At 37.6% G+C, this 24,462-nt stretch overlaps 1 protein-coding gene across 1 annotated transcript in view; it reads left to right on the top strand.

Annotated features, from left to right (window-relative positions):
• The window catches only part of LOC144353147 (cortactin-binding protein 2-like), a 90,344-nt gene that overhangs the window by 50,246 nt on the left and 15,636 nt on the right, over positions 1-24,462 (top strand). Inside the window, exons 7-16 of the mRNA XM_085496645.1 lie at positions 8,074-8,244; positions 8,551-8,650; positions 8,973-9,123; positions 9,902-10,189; positions 10,551-10,668; positions 14,608-14,789; positions 18,594-18,714; positions 18,894-19,063; positions 23,337-23,423; positions 23,564-23,663. Of these exons, the coding sequence (XP_085352771.1) occupies positions 8,074-8,244; positions 8,551-8,650; positions 8,973-9,123; positions 9,902-10,189; positions 10,551-10,668; positions 14,608-14,789; positions 18,594-18,714; positions 18,894-19,063; positions 23,337-23,423; positions 23,564-23,663 (1,488 nt within the window). The remainder of the gene's footprint in view (positions 1-8,073; positions 8,245-8,550; positions 8,651-8,972; positions 9,124-9,901; positions 10,190-10,550; positions 10,669-14,607; positions 14,790-18,593; positions 18,715-18,893; positions 19,064-23,336; positions 23,424-23,563; positions 23,664-24,462) is intronic.

Genomic DNA, 24,462 nt, shown 5'->3' with positions numbered 1-24,462 from the left:
TTGCATTTTGCCAGATATAACTTAGTTAAAATATGTTTCTCATCACATATCAGAATTTTTACCTGAATCAAATGTATTTCCTTTTCATGGCTTTGGAAGATTACCCAAATGTGCTGTTTGTACTGAATTTCTATTGGCTACCTCATAGTTCCATTCTATATTGCAATTACAATTTGGTGATGGAGTTTAAAAATAAAGCACAAGCCGTGATTAATCACATGGCAATTATACAGCTCCCTGATTGGCTATGGCTTGTGTCTTGTGATGAGTAACTCTGTTTGGCTAATACAGAGGTGTAATGTCTAAAAGCTTGGTGGCAGTCATTTCAAATGCTTGCTTAGAATTGAATGATTACCTGTGGACATCGCTTCAATATTTATTTTCCCTCTCCTCTTTCTCATATTTAATCAGACTAATATTGTAGAGTGCAGTCATGTATCGTTTTATAATCACAAACTAACTCTGACATTACCACATTGCAAGGACAATTAAAATGCTACATTTGTCACCAAGAAATAACGTGTGTGGTGTTTGTTTCTTGTCTTGTTCTTACATTTTCTGCCTAACACCATCATCTGTTTGGTGCAGCATGTGAAGGGTCATCTGTACACTCCATCCTTCATACCCACTGGTGCAAGGATGTTATGTAATTAAAAAAAGGTACCTGGTATGTTTCCTACCATTCTGATGTACATCACATCTTTGCTGGTGACTGGTTTTGGGGCAGCATGTACATGCAGTTCATGTATGAATGTCTATTATATAAAAATGCAATCCATTGTAGAGTTCCCAGAATAGTTGCTTCATGCAACACATCTGGACCTCTATCATCTTGTACGTGGCCAGCCAGTGTTATTTTACTACTACTAGTATTGGTTAAAAAAGTACATGCCCTTTCTGAATTCAACAAAGAACTATTTGAATACTCTTGACATAAAATATAAGATGATTGCTCTGATGACTATGAGTTTCCGTAATGTTACTATTTGTCCCATCAATAAACATGTTAAGCGATTGACTAATTTAAATACCAATTATCACTTAACCAACCATGCATGTCACTTTGAATGACAGTGCTTTTACCCATACATGCCACTTTGAATGACAGTGCTTTCACCCATGCATGTCAGTTTGAATGACAGTGCTTTCACCCATACATGTCACTTTGAATGACAGTGCTTTCACCCATACATGTCACTTTGAATGAGTGCTTTCATCCATATATGCCACTTTGAATGACAGTGTTTCGACCCATACATGTCACTTTGCATGACAGTGCTTTCATCCATACATGTCACTTTGAATGACAGTGCTTTCATCCATACATGCCACTTTGAATGACAGTGCTTTCACCCATACATGCCACTTTGAATGACAGTGCTTTCATCCATGCATGCCACTTTGAATGACAGTGCTTTCACTCATACATGTCACTTTGAATGACAGTGCTTTCACTCATACATGTCACTTTGAATGACAGTGCTTTCACCCCTACATGTCACTTTGAATGACAGTGCTTTCACTCATACATGTCACTTTGAATGACAGTGCTTTCACCCCTACATGTCACTTTGAATGACAGTGCTTTCATCCATACATGTCACTTTGAATGAGTGCTTTCACCCATGCATGCCACTTTGAATGACAGTGCTTTCACTCATACATGTCACTTTGAATGACAGTGCTTTCACCCTTACATGTCACTTTGAATGACAGTGCTTTCACCCATACATGTCACTTTGAATGACAGTGCTTTCACCCCTACATGTCACTTTGAATGACAGTGCTTTCATCCATACATGTCACTTTGAATGACAGTGTTTTCACCCATACATACCACTTTGAATGAGTGTTTTCATTCATACATGTCATCTGAATGACAGTGCTTTCACTCATACATGCCACTTTGAATGACAATGTTTTCATTCATACATTTCACTTTGAATGACAGTGCTTTCACCCATACATGTCACTTTGAATGACAGTGCTTTCACCCATACATGTCACTTAAATGACAATGCTTTCACTCATACATGTCATCTGAATGACAGTGCTTTTACCCATACATGCCACTTTGAATGGCAGTGCTTTCACCCATACATGCCACTTTGAATGCCAGTGCTTTCATCCATACATGTCACTTTGAATGAGTGCTTTCATCCATATATGCCACTTTGAATGACAGTGCTTCGACCCAAACATGTCACTTTGAATGACAGTGCTTTCACCCATACATGCCACTTTGAATGACAGTGCTTTCACCCACACATGCCACTTTGAATGACAGTGCTTTCACCCATACATGTCACTTTGCATGACAGTGCTTTCATCCATACATGCCACTTTGAATGACAGTGCTTTCACCCATACATGCCACTTTGAATGACAGTGCTTTCATCCATGCATGCCACTTTGAATGACAGTGCTTTCACTCATACATGTCACTTTGAATGACAGTGCTTTCACCCATACATGTCACTTTGAATGACAGTGCTTTCACCCCTACATGTCACTTTGAATGACAGTGCTTTCATCCATACATGTCACTTTGAATGACAGTGCTTTCACCCATACATACCACTTTGAATGAGTGTTTTCATTCATACATTTCACTTTGAATGACAGTGCTTTCACTCATACATGTCATCTGAATGACAGTGCTTTCACTCATACATGCCACTTTGAATGACAAGGTTTTCATTCATACATTTCACTTTGAATGACAGTGCTTTCACCCATACATGTCACTTTGAATGCCAGTGCTTTCACCCATACATGTCACTTTAAATGACAATGCTTTCACTCATACATGTCATCTGAATGACAGTGCTTTTACCCATACATGCCACTTTGAATGACAGTGCTTTCACCCATACATGCCACTTTGAATGACAGTGCTTTCATCCATACATGCCACTTTGAATGACAGTGCTTTCACCCACATTCAGACCCAATCAACCCACATGGAAGAAAATGGCCACATTCAGGCCCAATCAACCCACCTCAAAAGAAATAGCCACATTCAGACCCTATCAATCCACCTGGAAGACAATAGCCACATTCAGACCTAATCAACTCATCTTGAAGGAAATAGCCATATTCACGCCCAATCAACCCACCTGGAAGGAAATAGCCACATTCAGGCCCAATCAACTCACCTGGAAGGAGATAGCCACATTCAGGCCCGATCAACTCACCTGGAAGGAAATAATCACATTCAGACCCAATCAACTCACCTGCAAGGAAATAGTCACATTCCAGACCCTTTCAACCCACCTGGAAGGAAATAGCCACATTCAGACCCAATCAACTCACCTGAAAAAAATAGCCACATTCTGGCCCAATCAACCCACCTCAAAAGAAATAGCCACATTCAGATGTTATCAACCCACCTGGAAGGAAATGGCCACATTCAGGCCCAATCAACCCACCTCAAAAGAAATAGCCACATTAAGACCCTATCAACTCACATGGAAGGAAATACCCATGCACATTCAGACCTAATCAATTCACCTCAAAAGAAATAGCCACATTCAGACCCTATCAATCCACCTGGAAGGCAATAGCCATATTCAGGCCCAATCAACTCACCTGGAAGGAAATAGCCACATTCAGGCCCAATCAACTCACCTGGAAGGAAATAGTCACATTCCAGACCCTATCAATCCACCTGGAAGGAAATAGCCACATTCAGGCCCAATCAACCCAACTGGAAGGAAATAGCCACATGTATACCCTATTAACCAACCAGAAAGGCAATAACCATATGTATACCCTATCAACTCAGGAAATAGAAAATAGTCACATTCCAGACCCTTTCAACCCACCTGGAAGGAAATATCCACATTCAGACCCAATCAACCCACCTGGAAAGAAATAGTCACATTCAGACCCAATCAACTCACCTGGAAAGAAATAGCCACATTCAGGCCCAATCAACTCACCTGGAAGGAAATAGCCACATTTAGGCCCAATCAACTCACCTGGAAGGAACTAGCCACATTCAGACCCAATCAACTTACCTGGAAGAAAATAGCCACATTCTGGCCAAATCAACCCACCTCAAAAGAAATAGCCACATTCAGATCTTATCAACCCACCTGGATGGAAATAGCCACATTGAGACCCAATCAACTCACCTGGAAGGAAATAGCCACATTCAGGCCCGATCAACCCACCTCAAAAGAAATAGCCACATTCAGATCTTATCAACCCACCTGGAAGGAAATAGCCACATTCAGGCCCAATCAACCCACCTCAAAAGAAATAGCCACATTCAGACACTATCAACCCACCTAGAAGACAATAGCCACATTCAGACCCTATTAATCCACCTAGAATGCAATAGCCACATTCTGACCCTATCAACTCACCTGAAAGGAAATAGCCACACTCAGACCCAATGAACTCACCTGGAAGGCAATAGCCACATTCTGACCCAATCAACTCACCTGAAAGGAAATAGCCACATTCAGACCCAACCAACTCACCTGGAAGGAAATAGCCACATTCAGACACTATCAACCCACCTAGAAGACAATAGCCACATTCAGACCCTATTAATCCACCTAGAATGCAATAGCCACATTAAAACCCTATCAACTCACATGGAAAGGAAATTACCCATGCTTGGTCAGACCCTATCAACCCACCTGGAAAGAAATAGCCACATTAAAACCCTATCAATCCACCTGGAAGGCAATAGCCATATTCAGGCCCAATCAACTAACCTGGAAGGAAATAGCCACATTCAGGCCCAATCAACTCACCTGGAAGGAAATAGTCACATTCCAGACCCAATTAACCCACCTGGAAGGAAATAGCCACATTCTGACCCTATCAATCCACCTGGAAGGAAATAGCCACATTCAGGCCCAATCAACCCAACTGGAAGGAAATAGCCACATGTATACCCTATTAACCCACCAGGAAGGCAATAACCATATGTATACCCTATCAACCCACCTGGAAGGAAATAGCCACATTCAGGCCCAATCAACCGACCTGGTAGGAAATAGCCACATGTATACCCTATTAACCCACCAGAAAGGCAATAACCATATGTATACCCTATCAACTCAGGAAATAGAAAATAGTCACATTCCAGACCCTTTCAACCCACCTGGAAGGAAATATCCACATTCAGACCCAATCAACTCACCTGGAAAGAAATAGCCACATTCAGACACTATCAACCCACCTAGAAGACAATAGCCACATTCAGACCCTATTAATCCACCTAGAATGCAATAGCCACATTCTGACCCTATCAACTCACCTGAAAGGAAATAGCCACACTCAGACCCAATGAACTCACCTGGAAAGCAATAGCCACATTCTGACCCAATCAACTCACCTGAAAGGAAATAGCCACATTCAGACCCAATCAACTCACCTGGAAGGAAATAGCCATATTCAGACCCAATCAACCCACCTGGAAGGAAATAATCACATTAAAACCCTATCAACTCACATGGAAAGGAAATTACCCATGCTTGGTCAGACCCTATCAACCCACCTGGAAAGAAATAGCCGCATTCAGACCCTATCAATCCACCTGGAAGGCAATAGCCATATTCAGGCCCAATCAACTCACCTGGAAGGAAATAGCCACATTCAGGCCCAATCAACTTACCTGGAAGAAAATAGCCACATTCTGGCCAAATCAACCCACCTCAAAAGAAATAGCCACATTCAGATCTTATCAACCCACCTGGATGGAAATAGCCACATTCAGACCCAATCAACTCACCTGGAAGGAAATAGCCACATTCAGGTCCAATCAACCCACCTCAAAAGAAATAGCCACATTCAGATCTTATCAATCCACCTGGAAGGAAATAGCCACATTCAGGCCCAATCAACCCACCTCAAAAGAAATAGCCACATTCAGACACTATCAACCCACCTAGAAGACAATAGCCACATTCAGACCCTATTAATCCACCTAGAATGCAATAGCCACATTCTGACCCTATCAACTCACCTGAAAGGAAATAGCCACACTCAGACCCAATGAACTCACCTGGAAGGCAATAGCCACATTCTGACCCAATCAACTCACCTGAAAGGAAATAGCCATATTCAGACCCAATCAACCCACCTGGAAGGAAATAGCCATATTCAGACCCAATCAACTCACCTGGAAGGAAATAGCCATATTCAGATCCAATCAACCCACCTGGAAGGAAATAATCACATTAAAACCCTATCAACCCACCTGGAAGGAAATAGCCACATTCTGACCCTATCAACTCACCTGGAAGGAAATAGCCATATTCAGATCCAATCAACCCACCTGGAAGGAAATAATCACATTAAAACCCTATCAACTCACATGGAAAGGAAATTACCCATGCTTGGTCAGACCCTATCAACCCACCTGAAAGGAAATAGCCACATTCTGACCCTATCAACTCACCTCAAAAGAAATAGCCACATTCAGATCTTATCAACTCACCTGAAAGACAATAGCCACATTCAGGCCCAATCAACCGACTTTAAAGAAAATAGCCACATTCAGACTGAATCAACCCACCTCAAAAGAAATAGCCACATTCAGGCACAATCAATCCACCTGGAAGGAAATAACCACATTCAGGCCCAATCAACCCACCTCAAAAGAAATAGCCACATTCAGACACTATCAACCCACCTAGAAGACAATAGCCACATTCAGACCCTATTAATCCACCTAGAATGCAATAGCCACATTCAGATCTTATCAACCCACCTGGAAGAAAATAGCCACATTCAGACCCAATCAACCTAGCTGGAAAGCAATAGCCACATTCATACATTATTAAGGTAGCGAGACTATTATTTGTGTTGAAAATTATGATTTTCATATTTATTTATTAATTGATGAAATGCACTATAAACTTTCATGTGATAAAGTCAACATAACATAGAATGTCATGTAAGTTGGTTAAAATGTAGATTTTCTGAAGGGAAGCAAAGCAGCCTCAGTAGTGTTTTCCAAAATCAACAACACAGGTTTAATCTGTGTGCCTATAAGTTTCAAAGATAAAAACTCAAGACAAAGCAATGTTAGGATGTGTTATTAGTAGCTATCTGACACACAAATAGTGTTTCCAAACATTTGAGTGGTTTGTCTCCGCCCCTATTTGTTTCACAGATTAGTCATTTGCATATGAATGTGTCAGACACAAGGTCACACAGCCACTGAAAAAAATCATTGATTTTAGTGTTTTCATATGCCGAATTTATCCAATTATAGCTATCCCATTCCTTTATTTTTTTGGTTTCCAATAGCCTTACACATTTGGATGTCCCTACACATGTTAAAACAAACTTCGATGGGAAAACAAATTGATTGTGCCGATAAACAAGCTTGAAAATCTTTGCTGTTACTTCATGGACGTTTTCTAGGAGTTTATGTTTTTCAAAATACAAGGTCTTTAACAAAAAATAACGTATACTTATTATCGTCGGATTAACACCAAATTTTCACAGCTTTAAGGTGACAGTGAGAGGAACTTGAATGTGTCCAGACAAACTATTTCATGGATTATTTACCAATGTGTTGTGGTTTGAGTTGGAGGCAATGCGACTAAAACAGTAATTGAAATTCAACACACTATTTTTTAAAACGCGTTGCTTAAATAAAACTGACCAGACACATTCAATTTACCAGACTATTGAACAACTAGGAAAAATGAAAAAAATACTTCTTATCGCCAGCATAAATGCGTAATTATTTTTTTTACAGAAAAAGTAATTTTTCACCTTTGGCTGAGTAACGCGTCGTAGAATGCAGATACGGGCATGCAAAATACACTTGTGAAAAGCTTGAAGTCTGGCGATTCTAAAAATATATACTTTCCCGGGTCTATTTGTAGTCATTTAGTCACAATTCGAAGATGAAAACAAGTATGCAAATAATAGTCCCGCTACCTTAAGCCACCTGGAATAAAATAGCCACATTCAGACCCAAGCCACAAAGCTTGAAGGCAATAGCCACACATGGTTTAACACTATGGTTTGCGACCAACCCTAAACATCAACTATCTCCCAATTACACAGCATTCTATGCCATCCTCTTTATTGCAGATGATACAAGTGAAACGAAAGACTCAGCCATGCCACCTGTCTATGCTGCTGCAGCTGGCGGTAAAATTGATGTGTTGAAAAAGTTATTATCAGATGACAAACTCGATCCTAATGTCAGCATTAGTGATGGCATCACACCTTTACATGCTGCTGCAGAAAGTGGATTTCAAAGTAAGCTTTGAGTGATTGTTGTATGGGACCCTGCACTTTCTGCTGTTGTTGTGTTTATGGACAATGTTATCACAACAACTCATGAGCTAGTTCTGATCAGTGAGCATCATTAATTGTCAACATACATTGACATGCTTGTTAGCAAAAATCTAAACAAATGATGTTACAGTGCATTGATCATTAGTTTGGATTTTAGTGTTGTAATGTTTGTATCTTCCTTTGCTTGTAATTTAGTAACACTCTTCACAAGCATGTGGACATTTCTGAATTCACTAGTAAGGTTTTGAATGTATTTTATCCATACAGATTGTGTGGAGCAGCTATTAAAGCATAAAGCTGATGCCAATGCTACCAGGCAGGGAAATTTTACACCATTACATGCAGCGGCTGGTGAAGGGCATCATGGGTAAGTGTTTTTGTCACCTGAATACACATTGTAACAATTGATTATCAGATGATAGATGCTGTATACTTTGAAAAATGTGTTGTTTAGATTGATGACAAACCATGACTGACCATGAAGACGGACCACACAGATCTCCAAAACAAAGTGATTCCAGCATGCATGTTATTTTCAAATGACACATACCTGCCAAAACCAAAAACAGAAGTGGAACAAGTATGTCTGTAACCTTTATTGATTGCAAGCACACAGCACCATGCATAGATACACTAAGCTACCCACTCCACGTCCTGTGATGTAATGCGCGGCTTTGTTTTTTTCATAGGTGTGTTAAATGTCTATTAGAGTATGGTGCTGATGCCAGTAAAGCTGATAATTCAGGCTGGCAACCATTGCATTGGGCAGTGTTTAATGGACATAGTAAATGTGCTAGATATCTAATAGATTATGGAGCCTCTAGGAATGCTACCACTAAGGTAACAACAAGTCACTCATTGAAAAAACACAACTTTTGATGGAATTAATGGCAGGCAAGGAAGGTGCTAAATATTTATAAACACACATATGTTGAAAATACAATTGATATGAAGATATTCTAATTCCAAGTGGTCTCAGTCATTCTGTTCTCAAAAAAGAGGTAGTCTTAATGAGTACTATGAAGCTGTAGGAACAACCAATGATTTGCTGAAAGTTTTACCAACTGTTCATTTTGACAGTGAAAATGTCAGTAGTGTGACTTTGTATTTCACTATCGACTGTTGTAAAAAGTGTATTTGATACAAAAACTTTTCCCCTTTAAGGGAGCTCGTAGTTTCCACACAATGAGGTCCAATCTGATTAAAATCTGATGTAGTGTACGGGCTTTAATTATTTTGGCTATAAACTTATTTTAATTTTATTTTTTATTACTTTTGTTATTAATGCCTTTTTATTTTATTATTTTACTTTGATTTTGATTTTTTTTAATTCCGCCCTACATATGTAAGGCGGAATTTAAAAAAAAAATCACAAAATCAAAATCAAAGTAAAATAATAAAATAAAAAGGCATTAATAACAAAAGTAATAAAACATAAAATTAAAATAAGTTTATAGCCAAAATAATTAAAGCCCGTACACTACATCAGATTTTAATCAGATTGAATGAGGTCTTGCTCCACTGAGCTTTCTTTCCTGTTGTTGTCACATAATATAATAACGATTTATATTTTGTTTAAGAAAGTAAATAAAAATAAATTGTTGTGTTTGTCACTCAGGATGGTTGGACACCTCTTCACAGTGCTGTGCAGGCAGGTCATGTACATTGCCTTGCTATATTGCTCAATCACAAACCAAAAACAAATACACCTGTAAAAGAGAATAAAGAAACTGAGAGCAGTGACATGGTTGATAAACTCTCACCTGATTTGGATAAATTACTCAGTGAATCAGAAGAATCATTGGAGATATATGAAGATCATAGTTTGGTTACGGCTGATTTGTTGAATGCTGGCGATAAGGATGGCTGGACTCTTGTTCATTTTGCTGCATCTAAAGGCTTCAGGGTGTGTTTCAAATCATACTGCATCGATCTACTGTAAAATACTTTATTTTTGCTTGGAATTTATTTTCGCTGAAGTGATGATTCAGTGAAAATAAAATCCAGCAAATATACCCTTTTTCCTATATTTCACCTTCAGCTTATCAAAAATCAGTGAAAATAAATTCCATACACAACACTCCAAAAAGCCCTTTCAGTGAAAATTATTTTACAGTATGTTTGAATGTTGACAGCCAGGTTTCAAATCATTTATATTGTATCATTAATAACATTGAAAATATAGAGGCAATTTTGGTTTTAATGAAAATAGTGACACCTGTACCCAATTATATAATGATCAAATCTATTATATTGGTTTATTTAAGGATTGTTTGGAAATGTTGTGTAATAACAATAAAGTAAATGTCAAGAAACGTGATAAACAAGATCGTGTACCATATGATGTAGCCACTGACGTTTGTAGAGAACTGCTGGATAATTTAGGTAAGTAACCCATTAATTGAGAGGGTGAGTAAGTCAAAGTTGTAATTTTTTTGTCAGCATCCGTGACAGAATTCATATTAACATCATTAAGTACATGTTAATAATATGCATGACCTCATTGTTTGGGACTACGCATGCGTTGAGTGGTTGTGATGTTCCCCCCCCCCCCCCCCCCCCCCCCCGCTGGAGGCGGCCTTATTGTTTTAGTTAACGGAAACGTGAGTAGACACTTCTAGTTACCGATCAGTAAATTCACATGGTAGCAGAGCAATGGCTTCAAATACGAATTATAAAAATCCCCCGGTGTTGGGGAAGGATACGGTCTATGAAGACTGGAAAGCGGAACTTGAGATGTGGCGTTTGGTGACGGACATAAAGAAAGAAAAACAGGCACTTGCAGTGGCGCTAACTTTGAACGGGCAAGCAAAGGCGAAAGCCCTAGAGATTTCCAGCACACTACATGACGAAAACGGCATGACTATATTGATTAATGCATTGGATGAGTTATTTTCGAAGAGCAATATGGATCTAACATATGAAGCACATCTTAACTTTGAAGGATTTATTAAATCGCCAGACATGTCCATCTCGGACTTTGTCGCAGAATTTGAACGGAGATATCAAGTTTGCAAGAAATACAATATGACTTATCCAGATACCGTATTATCACTCAAATTAATGGGAGCAGCGGACTTGGAACGAAGAGAAAGACAGATGGTGATGACAGCAGCCGGTGAGCTGACTTATGCCAACATGAAAAAGGCACTGAAACGTATATGTGGTGACGATGTAGGGAGTCAACTTGGCAAGATGGAGGAAGGCATCAAAATCAAACAAGAATCAGCATTTATGACCCAAAACTATCAGAGATCCGCAACAAGAAAAGGACATGTACAAGATTTTCAAGGTCAGAAATTTAAAAATAATCCCCAGAGAGGCACTAATCCTCTAGATAAATTTGGAAGACATAGCAGATGTGTTATATGTCAATCAACATACCACTGGGCAAGGGACTGTCAACACAAAGATCATGTAGCTAAAGTTAATTACCCTCAAACTGAGGGAAGTGACAAATACACAAGAGAACTGGAGAATACAGAGACATGTGATCTGACCTATTTAACCAAAGAAAATGTGACAACGAGTGCTATACTGATGACTGAAGCTTATGGGTGCGCAGTTATCGATACTGCATGCACTAGTACAGTTTGTGGTAGGAAGTGGTTTGAAAATTACTTAGAGAAATTGGATGAAACGCAAATAACTTCAGTTGAGCAACGAAAGAGTGAAAAATCTTTCAAATTTGGAGATGGGGTTTGCATAAGTGCCATAATGAATGCAAAGATACCAGCAAAATTTGGCAACACAGCATGTAATATTAATACTGAAGTGGTAGGAGTAGACATTCCATTATTACTAAGTATTAAAGTCGTCATTAAAAAAAGCAGAAACAAAGTTAGATATGATGAATGATAAAGCAGAGATGTTAGGTAAACCAGTGGAATTACAGTTAACAACCAGCGGACATTACTGCATCAGTTTACAACCCAATAATACATGTACCATTAATAATCAAGAGAGTCATAAACTGATTACAGAAGAAGAGAAGTATAATAACAGACATACTGATAACACTGTAGAGGAAGATGAAGCATTAATAATAGATGTGAATACAAGTAAAGAAGACAGAGAAAAGATATTGATAAAATTACACAGACAATTTGGCCATGCTTCGGCTAGTCGTTTATACAAATTAGTTGAAAGTGCTGGAACACAAGACCCTGATATTAAGAAATCATTGGAACGTATAATTGATAGTTGTGAGACTTGCTTTAAGTATTCCAAGCAGACACCAAGACCAGTTGTGGGGTTTCCACTAGCGTCAGATTTCAATGAAACTGTTGCTGTTGATTTACATGAAATAGAGAAATCCCTATGGTACTTACACATAATTGACGAGTTTACCAGGTTTAGTGCTGGAGTAATCATCACCAGTAAGAAGCCAGAAGTGTTTGTTCAGAAATTTATTCAGGTATGGATTGGACTATATGGAGCACCTAAGAGACTCTTTAGCGATAATGGTGGGGAGTTCAATAATGGAGAAGTGAGAGACATGTGCGAAAACTTTAACATTGAGTTTAAAACCAGACCGGCATATAGTCCTTGGAGTAACGGGTTGTTAGAAAGATACAACCAGTCCCTTACAGACATCCTAACAAAACTGAAGGGTGACAGAAACCAAGACTGGAACACAACACTTAGCTGGGCACTGATGGCAAAAAACAGCCTATGTAATATACATGGGTACAGTGCGTATCAATTAGTTTATGGGAGAAACCCAAATCTGCCCTCAATATTAGTGGATGAACCACCAGCACTAGAAGGCACAACATCCAGTAAAACAGTTGCTAAACATATACTGTCAATGTATGCAGCTAGGAGGGCTTTTACCGAGTCGGAATGTTCGGAAAGATTACGAAGAGCCTTGAGAAAAAATATCAGGCCTATAACAGAAGACTGCACAATAGGGGACAAAGTGTACTACAAGAGACCCGACAGTAAAGAATGGAAGGGACCCGCCACAGTAATTGGCCAAGATGGTAAGGTTATATTTGTACGACATGGAGTGGTACAGACAAGTTGAAAACTGATGTTATTGACATAATTAGGGCCAAATTTAACATTGGAACAGAAAATTCTGATGCTTTCCAATACCTGAGAATAGGACTTAGAACAGATGAAAATCATATTTACCTGCAACAAGCAGAATATGTTAATAGCTTGATGTCAATAGAGATCTCCAAAATGCGATCAAGTCAGAAAGAATCAGAATTAACTGACAATGAAAGAGATAGTCTTAGAACAAAGCTTGGTCAAATACAATGGGTGGCACATCAGAGTCGGCCAGATTTATTATTTGATGCCTGTAGATTGGCCAGCAACATGAAGAGGAGTACGGTGAGAAATCGTACAGAGATAAATAAACTGATACTGCGAGCAAAAAGTGACATCACATTGAAATTTCAGCCAATAGGAGAACAGCTTAAGTTAGCGGTATTCAGCGATGCCTCCTTCGGAAATTTACCTGATGGAGGAAGTCAGGGTGGCCATATCATTTTCCTGGTAGGGGAAGATGGTATGTGTTCGCCAATAAGTTGGAGTTCAAAGAAGATCAGAAGGGTAGTGAGAAGCACATTAGCAGGAGAAACACTCTCCATGGCAGATGGCATAGATAATGCTATATATATTGCAACATTGTTTGAAGAGATGGAGAGTACCAAATTACCCATCATATGTATAACTGATTGCAAATCATTGTTTGATGCTTTAAAATCAGTAAAACTAGTCAAGGAAAAACGACTGAGAATGGAAATAAGCAGTATCAAAGAATTGATCGAAAACAAACAGATTCAAGAAGTCATATGGCAAGACGGACAGAAACAACTAGCTGACTGCCTAACGAAGAAAGGTGCTTCGCCACAAATGCTATTGAAAACTCTAGAAAGGGGAGCCTTGCATCTATAACTTTAATTGTTGTTGCTGTTGATTAATAGACTCTTACAGTTATTTGGTGTTGTTGACTTTCGTGTTAAAGTTTTTGGTTGAACATAATGTCATTTTATTTGAACATTGTTCCTGTATTAATATTTTACTGGACTCTTCCACACAAACTTTTATTTAGAGAAAAGGGGAGTTTGTTAATAATATGCATGACCTCATTGTTTGGGACTATGCATGCGTTGAGTGGTTGTGATGTTTTCCCCCTGCTGGAGGCGGCCATATTGTTTTAGTTAACGGAAACGTGAGTAGACACTTCTAGTTACGGATCAGTAAATTCACAGTACACACATTTCAGGTGACGCAATGTTAAACTCCAACACTGGGTCATTTTGTAAAATTGTGTTTTTGTTTTTTTTCTGACTTGTTTATAATGCACAGATGCCAGAAAGGTGAAGATAGTGATTGATATGAAAGGTGATACAAATATTTCATCAACTACACCACCACCTTCCCCAAAAGAAGGTGATGAGTACATTATTGGTGTAGTTGTAGTTAAACCAACTTTATCATGGCTCCAGTTTGATGAGTTGATTGCAAATGCTCTCATTGTGCATTCCAAGGTATGGATTGCTACCATTTCTACTTTTGTATTTGTTTTCAAACAGTGGGAAAAATAGAATATAATTCAAATGGTTTGTGATTTTACCACTGTTATAATATACAGAGACCATCCTAGAAACTTCCAGATAGTCCCTGATAATGTTCTAGTGTGGGAGACAAGGTGTTAATCTCCACATATAGCTATGTTTCAATTGCATCATCAACAAGTATATGACAAATCTGTATTTCTATGAGCATTTCTCAATTAATATTAACATGATTGTCTTGCACTACAGTCTCCATGCACTTGAATATCATGTAGAGCATGTAAAACTACAGTAAGTTAAAATTTATAAACAGCAGGAAAACGCCATTCTCGATTTCAAAAAGTGTAAGCGATCATAATTTGTTGCCTGGCAACCCCAAGACATGAAATGCACTAAAAGTTTCTTGATAAAATACATTGTAGTTACAACTAGAATTAACTAAGACTAAAATAACTTTAGAACTTTTTAGTTGGTTACATAACTAATGACTACAATTATTGTACAACTCCCTTAATTGGTTAATCTCTTGACTAAAAATATATTACAGTGTCATAGCAGGCCACATAACTGATGCTGTACTGATTGTAAAGCGGCTTAAGGTAGCGGGACTATTATTTGCATACTTGTTCGGGGCCCAAGCCCAAAGGGCGAGGCCCCTATTCTTATTGTTCGGTTTTTTGTTCTTCTTTCTTCTTCTTCTTCTTCTTTCTTCCGTAACTTTTTTCGTCAAGCCGTTTGAGAAAACCCCTGAACGGAATGGTCTGATAATGCTCTATACTGATAGTCCCTAATGTAAACTGGTGCAACATGCTTTCAGAATTTTGATTGGTCAATTAGTTTGGCAGCCATATTGAATTGAATTAAAACCGGAAGTGGCTGTTTGACCACTTTCTGAGGGTCTAGATTTTTTTATGGTATATAGTACAACTCATGTGATAAATATCAGCAATAAAAACTTTAGCGGTCATGTGACTTTTCCCTCCATTTTGTTTTTCCTAAAAACAGCAAAAAACACTTAAAAATCTTCTTCAGAACCACCAAGCAGAATGCTCTCATATGTAGTATTTAGCTTCTATATATGAATCCCATTTATGTTTGAAAAAATTATTACAATTGGTCACGTGGTTTGGCCATCATTTTGGATTTCTTCTAAACAGGAAGTAGTTTTTTACTCTGGCAACACTTGAGGGATTATTTTCAATTTTGCTTCATGGCATCTGTATATCAAACCCTTTCAGAAACCTAAAAAAGATTTCAGATCAGTCACATGGTTTGGCCGCCATCTTGGATTTTATGCAAAATTGACCAAAAGTTTGGGCATTTGTTTCTCAGAGGTGATTCAACCAATCTACTAGATGTTTTTATATTTACCATGCCTAGCCTTAGCTCCATATGAGAAAAATAATATTATTTTGATCAGTCACATGGTTTAGCCGCCATCTTGGATTTTATGAAAACAAATCTTGTGCATTTACATGTGTTTTATTGGTCCGATTTGGCTAAAATTGTATATGTGCATTCTACTCTTGAGATGCATTCTTTCAACCGAATGGCACGTGGCTGGGTTTTGTCGCTGGGCGCCTAAGGGGTGGGGGCTTCTAACCTCATTAATATGCATAACTGATATATCTCAAGCACTGTTGGAGTTAGGAAGATGAAACCTATGTTATTATGACAACATTTAACAATTGATTTCATTAAAATAACAGATTACCATATATGGTCATGTGAACTCATTAATATGCATAACCATATCTCAAACACTGTTGTAGTTAGGAAGATGATTCCTGTGTTATCATGACAACAGTGAACCTGAGATTTGATTAAAATAACAGATGACCATATATGGTCATGTGAACTCATTAATATGCATAACCATATCTCAAACACTGTTGTAGTTAGGAAGATGATTCCTGTGTTATCATGACAACAGTGAACCTGAGATTTGATTAAAATAACAGATGACCATATATGGTCATGTGAACTCATTAATATGCATAATCATTATATCTTAAACACTGTTGCAGTTAAAAAGATGAATCATGTGTTATGACAACAGTGAACAAAAGATTTGATTAAAATAACAGATGACCATATATGGTCATGTGAACTCATTAATATGCAAAGCAGTCAATCTAAAACACTGTCGCAGAGCAGGACATGTAACTAGTGTCATTATGAAGACATTGAATGAAAGATGTAACTGACATTAGAAATGGCTATATATGATTATGTAATCTCATTATTGTGCATAAGAACATGGCTCATTATATATCCTGAAAACCATATTTCGATAACCAAACCAGGTAAATACATGGTACCAACTTCATTTCGACCTCATGTTACTGATAATACAAGCTACCTGATTGTCTAACATGTGACCACATTAATTATGAAACAGAATCTTGTCAGCTTGGGCCCCGGTGACGCTGCTTGCGGCTTTAATTTTCATCTTCTAATTGTGACTAAATGACTACAAATAGACCCGGGAAAGTATATATTTTTAGAATCGCCAGACTTCAAGCTTTTCACAAGTGTATTTTGCATGCCAGTATCTCCATTCTACGACGCGTTACTCAATCAAAGGTGAAAAATTACTTTTTCTGTAAAAAAAAAATTATGCATTTATGCCGGCGATAAGAAGTATTTTTTTCACTTTTCCTAGTTGTTCAATAGTCTGGTAAATTGAATGTGTCTGGTTAGTTTTATTCAAGCAACGCGTTTTAAAAAATAGTGTCCTGAATTTCAATTACTGTTTTAGTCGCATTGCCCCCAACTCAAACCACAACTCGTTGGTAAATAATCGATGAAATAGTTTGTCTGGACACATTCAAGTTCCTCTCATTGTCACCTTAAAGCTGTGAAAATTTGGTGTTAATCCGACGACAATAAGTATACGTTATTTTTTGTTAAAGACCTTGTATTTTGAAAAACATAAACTCCTAGAAAACGTCCATGAAGTAACAGCAAAGATTTTCAAGCTTGTTTATTGGCACAATCAATTTGTTTTCCCCATCAAGGTCTGTTTTACCATGTGTAGGGACAGCCAAATGTGTAAGGCTATTGGAAACCAAAAAAATAAAGGAATGGGATAGCTATAATTGGATAAATTCGGCATATGAAAACACCAAAATCAATGATTTTTTTCAGTGGCTGTGTGACCTTGTGTCTGACACATTCATATGCAAATGACTAATCTGTGAAATAAACAAGGGCTGAGACAAACCACTCAAATGTTTGGAAACACTCATTGTGTGTCAGATAGCTACTGATAACACATCCTAACATTGCTTTGTCTTGAGTTTTTATCTTTGAAACTTATAGGCACACAAATTAAACCTGTGTTATTGATTTTGGAAAACACTACTGAAGCTGCCTTGCTTCCATTCAGAAAATCTATATTTTAACCAACTTACATGACATTTTAGGTTACGTTGACTTTGTCAGATGAAAGTTTATCGTGCATTTCATCAATTAATAAATAAATGTGAAAATCGTAATTTTCAACACAAATAATAGTCTCGCTACCTTAACTGGTTGGATAATGAGTGACTACAATGGTTGTAGGACTCCCTAGCTGGCTATATAACTATTGATTGTAGGACTCCCTAGCTGGCTATATAACTATTGATTGCAGGGCTCCCTTGCTGCGCTAGTTACATAAAAAACATGACTAAACTACTTGCGTCCAATTTAACTACAGAAGATAGTAACATGTGCAAAACCTGAATGCACCAATTGACTATCATTGAACATGACAGTGTGTTTAATTTGTAGGATGTTGGCATTACTGGCCGGGATTGGGAGGACACTGAAGTTGAAGCAAGTGATGAGAATTGTAACTTCTCAGAGCGAGGATTAGGACTTACTGGAGACAGTATATTATGTTATAATGCAGGTAAACATTCTGTTTAGGATGAAGTAGTAACATGGGTTCGGTGGTGGTGGTGATTAGGGTTCCTATCTTGTTGTAATTGCATGCTACATGTTTATGGCAACAGTCTCTCAATATCTCTATTGTTCTTTCAATACCTCATACGAATTGTCATGTAATATTCAAATATATATATTTCACAGGTGCTGTTACTTGGTATCCAGAAGAGGATAATGATGAGAGTCCATTTGAGTTTTTCAGTGATGAACACAGAGTTACTATACAGTTGATGGGATTAAGTGAAGGATGTTTAGATAAATTAGCATATGAATCATTAATACCAATACAAACATTACAGAATTATCATAGATTGGTAAGTCACAACTAATAACTACAATAAAAGACTATAGTTGTGTTCACGTTACACGAAGTATGGGCTAAGATTTAAGCTGATTTAGGCTCATCTAGCATATTTGCATTTCGGCTAGACCCAATTGCGTCCACGCACAGGGAGGGCCAGTCGTTAGCACGGGCTAAGGGGTGCCATCAGTCGGTGACCTTTGGTAAGCCGTTATTTACGAACGAAAAATGGATGACACGCGCGAGGTTCTATTTCTGCTGCTGGCATGTTTCGTTCTAATTTTGAAGTGACGTGCACAGGAACGCGAGAGAAGACGGACCACTTATTTGGATGCACATAAACAGTATACAACGGGCGTAACAGAATACAGAGTTTTATTGATGCATGTCGTAGACAGCGAACCAAATTTATTTTGTCTACAATTGGAGCTGCTGTACGCTCTACTACAGTGACCCGATTAGTGTGGAAGTGAGCGCAGAGTAATGACTGGTGGAATAGTGTCGTTATACGAACATGGGACAATTTTCACACCCAAAGGTCGCCGCAGAGGGAGTTTAGCCCTGGGCTAAGCGTTCGCGTATACTTCGTTAGCCCGTGCTAAGGTCTAGACCGCGTCTTAAATTCGGATCAGATTTAACCCGTACTTAGCATTCCTTAGCCCGTGCTAAGCGTTCACGCACGTTTTCTTAGCACGGGCTAAGGAATTTGACCTCTTAGCCCGTGCTAAGGAGCTGTGCGTGAACGCAACTAATGAGTACCTGACTGAATAAGACAATGCTTAGCTGTGTTATCATGTTAAATTGAACCTGCTGTGTTTATTCATACAATACATACTTCCAGTCAGTCAAAAAACAGTGTCTTTCTGTCCGTTCGTCTGTTCGTTCACATCTGTAACTCAGATATTCCTTGGCTGATCACATTCAACCTTCAAACACGTATCACATATCATATTATATGTATACACATCTATTTGTTTCATGATCTAATTCAAGATGGTCGAATGGCAGCCATTTTAGTACTAAAAATTAATCAAAATCAAACATGGACATATTTCATTCATACTTGCTATGTGAACATAATGGGTCTGTGATGTATTCATCTTTTTAGTCCCCGTTTCAGGCGCAGGCGTTTTCGTATGTGTAACATTTTCTCAGAAATTCTGCAGCAGATATCGCTGAAACTTGGCAGGTTGATGAACAAGTCTCCTAATTGTATTTTTTAGCTCCGCTGTCGACTTTGTCGAGCGGAGCTTATCATATGAGTGATTGTTCGTCGTCCGTCGTCGTCGTCCGTGTCAATGTTTTACTTTTTCGACTTCTTCTTGAAAACTACAAGCCTGAATGCTTTGATACTTGGTGTATATGTACCTTGGGTAGACCTCTCTTAGGTTTGTTCATTTCATGTTGATATCTTCAATTCTCTAATGTTGGTGAATATTTTTGTCATTTTTGGTAAAAAGTGATATTTTCGACTTCTTGTTAAAAACCGCAAGTGCAAATGCTTTGATATTACATATATAGGTACTACATGTGGACCTCTCTCAGATTTGTTCATTTTGTAATGATATCTTTAATTCTCTAATTTTGGTGAATATTTTTGTCATTTTTGGTAAAAAGTGATATTTTCGACTTCTTGTTAAAAACCGCATGTCCAATTGCTTTGATACTACATATATAGGTACTACATGTGGACCTCTCTCAGATTTGTTCATTTCGTGATGATATCTTCAATTGTCTATTTTTGGTGAATATTTTTGTCATTTTTGGTAAAAAGTGATATTTTCAACTTCTTGTTAAAAACCGCAAGTCCGATTGCTTTGATATTACATATATGGGTACTACATGTGGACCTCTCTCAGATTTGTTCATTTTGTGATGATATCTTCAATTCTCTAATTTTGGTGAATATTTTTGTCATTTTTGGTAAAAAGTGATATTTTCGACTTCTTGTTAAACACCGCAAGTCCGATTGCTTTGATATTACATATATAGGTACTACATGTGGACCTCTCTCAGATTTGTTCATTTTGTAATGATATCTTCAATTCTCTAATTTTGGTGAATATTTTTGTAATTTTTGGTAAAAAGTGATATTTTCGACTTCTTGTTAAAAACCAATAGATCAATTGCTTTGATATTACATATATAGATACTACATGTAGACCTTTCGCAGATTTGTTCATTTTGTGATGATATCTTCAGTTCTCTAATTTTGGTGAATATTTTTGTCATTTTTGGTAAAAAGTGATACTTCTTGTTGAAAACTGTAAGTCCGGTTGCTTTCAAATTGATATTACATATATAGGTACTACATGTGGACCTCTCTCAGATTTGTTCATTTTGTAATGATATCTTTAATTCTCTAATTTTGGTGAATATTTTTGTAATTTTTGGTACAAAGTGATATTTTCGACTTCTTGTTAAAAACTGTAAGTCCGATTGCTTTGATACTATTCATATTGTTCATTTTCTAATGATGTCTTCAGTTCTTTAATTGAAATGTGCATTGTTAACAGCGGAACTATCTCAGCCGATAGGCTGCTTGTTTTTTCATGATTTTCATCCAAAACTATCTCTCCCAACACCACTGAGAGAACAACTGAGCATGCTCAGAATAAATAATTAGCTTAGATTGTAATGCTAGGGTTTTTTGTGATGTCATGACCTAGTTAAAAATCAGTGACAGATTGGTCGTACCATTACCAATCTCAGTGGAAACTGTCAGGACTACATTATATTTTGATGGGAATTATAGTGGTAATACTGAAACAAACCCAGGTCCTGGTAATATACAAAGACCTGAATTAACAAAGAAGTCAAATTGTTATTAAAGGTACATCAAGGTTTACTCAGATTTATGAATGCAGTTTTTAAGCATGTATGAGACAGTTTGGTTGCACTTGTGTACTATGAGGTTTTGGACCTGGGTCAATGAAAGTTTCCAGTTATCAGATTAAGGCAAATCACTTTATAATGAGTTTCACCCGCATAGATTGCACCCACAATTGTTTGCAGATGTTCCATGTATTATTTTAACATGAGTATTTTATTAGCTCCGCTGTCGACTTTGTCGAGCGGAGCTTATCATATGAGTGATTGTCCGTCGTCGTCGTCAGTCTCCGTCGTCCGTGTCAATGTTTTACTTTTTCGACTTCTTCTTGAAAACTACAAGCCTGAATGCTTTGATAATTGGTGTATATGTACCTTGGGTAGACCTCTCTTAGGTTTGTTCATTTCATGTTGATATCTTCAATTTTCTAATTTTGGTGAATATTTTTGTCATTTTTGGTAAAAAGTGATATTTTCGACTTCTTGTTAAAAACCGCAAGTGCAATTGCTTTGATATTACATATATAGGTACTACATGTGGACCTCTCTCAGATTTGTTCATTTTGTAATGATATCTTTAATTCTCTAATTTTGGTGAATATTTTTGTCATTTTTGGTAAAAAGTGATATTTTCGACTTCTTGTTAAAAACCGCAAGTCCAATTGCTTTGATACTACATATATAGGTACTACATGTGGACCTCTCTCAGATTTGTTCATTTCGTGAAGATATCTTCAATTCTCTAATTTTGGTGAATATTTTTGTCATTTTTGGTAAAAAGTGATATTTTCGACTTCTTGTTAAAAACCGCAAGTTCGATTGCTTTGATTACATATATAGGTACTACATGTAAACCTTTCTCAGATTTGTTCATTTTGTGATGATATCTTCAGTTCTCTAATTTTGGTGAATATTTTTGTCATTTTTGGTAAAAAGTGATATTTTCGACTTCTTGTTGAAAACTGTAAGTCCGATTGCTTTGATACTATTCATATTGTTCATTTTCTAATGATGTCTTCAGTTTTTTAATTGAAATGTGCATTGCTAACAGCGGAGCTATCTCAGCCGATAGGCTGCTTGTATTTAAATAACGGGGACTATGACATTCATGTCTTGTTTATCATGTCTTGTCATGTTTGAGTTCAAATATAAATAAACACTGTGCTATTCAGTTAATCAATGCAGTATGGAATACATGGGATAGCCCTTCATGTCGTTTTCTATTGTAATTTGAGTTTAATTAGTAAATTTCTAGTAATCATTTTGAAGACAGTTTTCAATATGGACATGTGTATTGTTCAACTAGAATATATCCAGCATGGTAAAACCAGGGAGTTTGTAATCATCATTCTATTAATTACAGCAAGGTATTCTACTCAAAAGCTAAAGTAGATGAATGTATTTATTGTGTAACTATTCAGTAATATCTTAACCAAATTTTTATTAATGCCTTACAGATTGAACAATATAAAAGTGTTGTATTTTATGGTCCACCTGGTACTGGTAAGACATATGTAGCAAGAAAATTAGCAGAATGTATAAAGGTAAGAATCATAAAATTGAATGCTATTCATTATAACTGAATAAACCTTGGATTATTTAATATTGAAAGAGTAATCTTCTATGTATATCTATGAATTGTATTAAATTGTATTTTTTACCAATAATGATATTATTTTTGCAGCACAAACAGAAACAGAATGGTGTTGATAGCGATATTAGTCATGTAGCATTGAATCCAAAATATACTAGAGATGATTTATTTAAATTACTTCATTCCAAAGGTATGAGTACACAATGTTACATATAACTGACCTTTTCTGCTCAACACCAACCGAGTTCATCATAGTGAGCTAGTAAATGTCCCAGCACCAACCCAGTTCATCTTAGTTACCTATAGAATTTCCCAGCATCAATATAGTTCAACCCAATGAGGTAGGGAATGTCCCAGCACCAACCCAGTTCATCCCAGTTAGTCAGTGAATGTCCCAGCACCAACCCATCCTAGTTAGTTAGTTAGTAAATGTCCCAGCACCAACCCAACCCAGTTCATATCTTAGTTAGTTATAGAATGCCCCATCACCAACCCAGTTAATGCTAGTGAGATAGTGATTGTCCCAGTACAAACCCAGTTCATCTTAGTTATAGAATGTCCCAGCACCAACCCAGTTCATCCCAGTGAGTCAGTGAATGTCCCAGCACCAACCCATCCTAGTTAGTTAGTTAGTAAATGTCCCAGCACCAACCCAACCCAGTTCATATCCTAGTTAGTTATGGAATGTCCCAGCACCAATCCAGTTCATCCCAGTGAGTTAGTGAATGTCCCAGCACCAACCAGTTCATCACAGTGTGTTAAAAAATGTCCCAGTACAAACCCTGTTCATCCCAGTGAGTTAGTGAATGTCCCAGCACCAACCCAGTTCATCACAGTGTGTTAGTAAATGTCCCCGCACCAACCCAGTTCATCTTAGTTACCTATGGAATTTCCCAGCACCAACCCAGTGAGTTAGTGAATGTCCCAGCACCAATCCATTCTAGTTAGTTAGTTAGTAAATGTCCCAGCACAAACCCAGTTCATCCCAG

This window comes from Saccoglossus kowalevskii, chromosome 3 (genome assembly GCF_978046115.1).
Source record: "Saccoglossus kowalevskii chromosome 3, keSacKowa6.1, whole genome shotgun sequence".
NCBI classification, from domain to species: Eukaryota; Metazoa; Hemichordata; class Enteropneusta; family Harrimaniidae; genus Saccoglossus; species Saccoglossus kowalevskii.
This window is presented reverse-complemented; position numbering and strand designations above follow the sequence as displayed.